Raw genomic sequence first — 2308 nt, 5'->3', positions numbered from 1 at the left:
CTCTTCCCCTACAACCCCCTCTCCCCTTCTTTTTTAATTTAATTTAAAAAAAAAAAAAAAAAAAAAAAAAAAAAAAAAAACGTGATTGAGGGAACCGAAACAGTGGGGGTGTTATCGAAGAGAGAAGGAAGGCAGGATAGAAGAAAGCCAACTGTTCCGAGAACGAACCACACCTGTTTAGGATAAAGTTCGCCTGGGCGAAGCGGAAATAAGGGTGCAAATTTCTCGTCGATGATGTTTATCGAACCCGGAACCTTTTGCATGACGAGCAAACGATTACCACAGGGCTAATCGAGTTTTAGAATCTTGTCCTTTCTGTATTTTACCCTTTTTTTTTCTTCTTTTATTTCGTATTCACAGACAAGCAAAACTACAGCGGTCACCAAAGTTACTAGCTCATCCAAGCCAAGCAATGACTACGGCAAAGGTGTCATCTTCTACCTAAGGAACGATATTGTAGTGGGGATAGTACTTTGGAATGTATTCAATAGAATGTCTATTGCCCGACAGGTAAGAGAAAGTGTAGCTTTAGGAGGCCAAGATAGAAAGCCAGCCGCTCCCAGAACGGAACTTATCTGTTTAGGATACGTACTGATTACAAAGCTGGCGCATCAAGCTAACTAAGGTGGCTGGATTTTTATTGGTTGATTTATTTTTTAACCCAAGCCAAGCAATGACTACGGCAAAGGTGTCATCTTCTACCTAAGGAACGATATTGTAGTGGGGATAGTACTTTGGAATGTATTCAACAGAATGTCTATTGCCCGACAGGTAAGTGTAGCTTTAGGAGGACAAGGTAGAAAGCCAGACGCTCCCAGAATGAACCTTATCTGTTCAGGATCCTGATAGCACTAGGCGGGAATCAATCACGCGATCCAGCGGTTACCAAGCTGGCGCACTACTCTGCATGGTAGGCTTTAGTTTATTTATTTATTTTTTTAGCAAATGCAGTGTTTCCTCAAATAATGATTTTTATTTGGAAGAAGTCTGATAGAGGGAACTGTAACTGCCAAGGTCTTATCGTCCCGAAATCGAAGAGGAAAAGCAGGATAGGAGAAAGTCAACCTTTCCGAGAACGAACCTCATCTGTTTAGGGTAAAATCCGCCCCGGGCGGGAATCGAACCCGCGGCCTAACTCTTGCAGGGCAGACGCTCGACCAACCAAGCTAATCAGGCTGGCTTTCCCTTGTGAATTTCCGATCAGCTTTTCCACACACTATTTGTGGCCGATTTTGCGTCATCAGTTACTTATTCTTTTGCTTTCAGGTTTTGAAAAGCGAGCGAAAGTACGAAGATCTGAACGAAGTTGCCAAGTTGTTCAATATTCACGCTGAATAAGATGTTGCCACACTGATCTTGTTTCTGGTTTTAAAGTACTACAATGAAAAGCAATAGGAAGAAGTATTTGACTTGAATTTTTAATAGTGTTGTAATCCAGATTTTGATTAGATAGCATTTTACTTCGTTTTCGATATTTATCGATAAATTGAGTAGGTATGTTTAGGTTCGTAATTGAAAATTTTCGATTGTACACCTTTTTTTCATCAGGAATGTGCTCCAATTTTGCAGAATTTTCAAAAATGCATTTTTTTTTTCTTAATTTAGTTACGCTTGTTATGTCCTAATCAATGTGGGTATTAAATGTTTAATTTATTATGTATGATCTCTTTTTATTTTAAAAAAAAAAATGTTATTTTACTTTTATTGTGATTTTTGCATTATACGATCGATCTTTAGCCTTACATTTGTATAGAAAACACGATTACATTATTTTGTCCCAATGGACGCACACAACTGGTGTCACCAAGGTTGCTGAACAGTCCCTTAATCCTAGCAGTGTTTAAGAAGTAGAGATTGAATATTACTCTGCCAGCCTAGGTAGCATCTGCCTTGTAATTGCTAGGTCGCGGGTTCGATTCTCGCCTGAGGCGGATTTTATCCTAAACAGATAAAGTTCGTTCTCGGAACGGCTGGCTTTTTATTGTCTTTCTTTTTCGCTTTCGGGACGATAAGACCTTAGCAGTCACAGTTCTCTCTATCTATCAAACATCTTTATTCGCTTACATAGAAGGCCGATGATAGTGCTTCACTATTTATTCTTCTCGCAAGTACTAGACTACCTTTAATCTGCGGTAGCGCGTCCGGCTTCCTGTTTACTGGAGCAGCGCTTGCAGTAGCTGTAAGAAAAAGTAATGTCAGAAAACAATTTTTCATGTCTATTTAAAGTACTATATTTTTGTAAGTAATCTGTTCGACTTACGTTTGTATTTCAAAATCGCGACTCTCAGCTAGTTTCAAAATATCACCT

The 2308-nt window shown here is 39.2% G+C and overlaps 1 protein-coding gene across 1 annotated transcript in view; it reads left to right on the top strand.

Annotated features, from left to right (window-relative positions):
- Positions 1-1975, top strand: part of LOC103519937 (apoptosis-inducing factor 1, mitochondrial) — a gene marked incomplete in the record, with an annotated part of 18951 nt that extends 16976 nt beyond the window's left edge. Inside the window, 3 exon segments of the mRNA XM_017448352.2 lie at positions 361-510; positions 667-771; positions 1267-1975. Coding sequence (XP_017303841.1) covers positions 361-510; positions 667-771; positions 1267-1338 — 327 coding nt within the window.
- Between the last annotated feature and the right edge of the window lie 333 nt (positions 1976-2308).

The sequence above is a fragment of the Diaphorina citri genome, unplaced genomic scaffold (genome assembly GCF_000475195.1).
Source record: "Diaphorina citri unplaced genomic scaffold, Diaci psyllid genome assembly version 1.1 scaffold3051, whole genome shotgun sequence".
NCBI classification, from domain to species: domain Eukaryota; kingdom Metazoa; phylum Arthropoda; class Insecta; order Hemiptera; family Psyllidae; genus Diaphorina; species Diaphorina citri.
The sequence above is the reverse complement of the archived record's forward strand: the minus strand, read 5'-3'. Positions and strand labels throughout refer to the sequence as shown.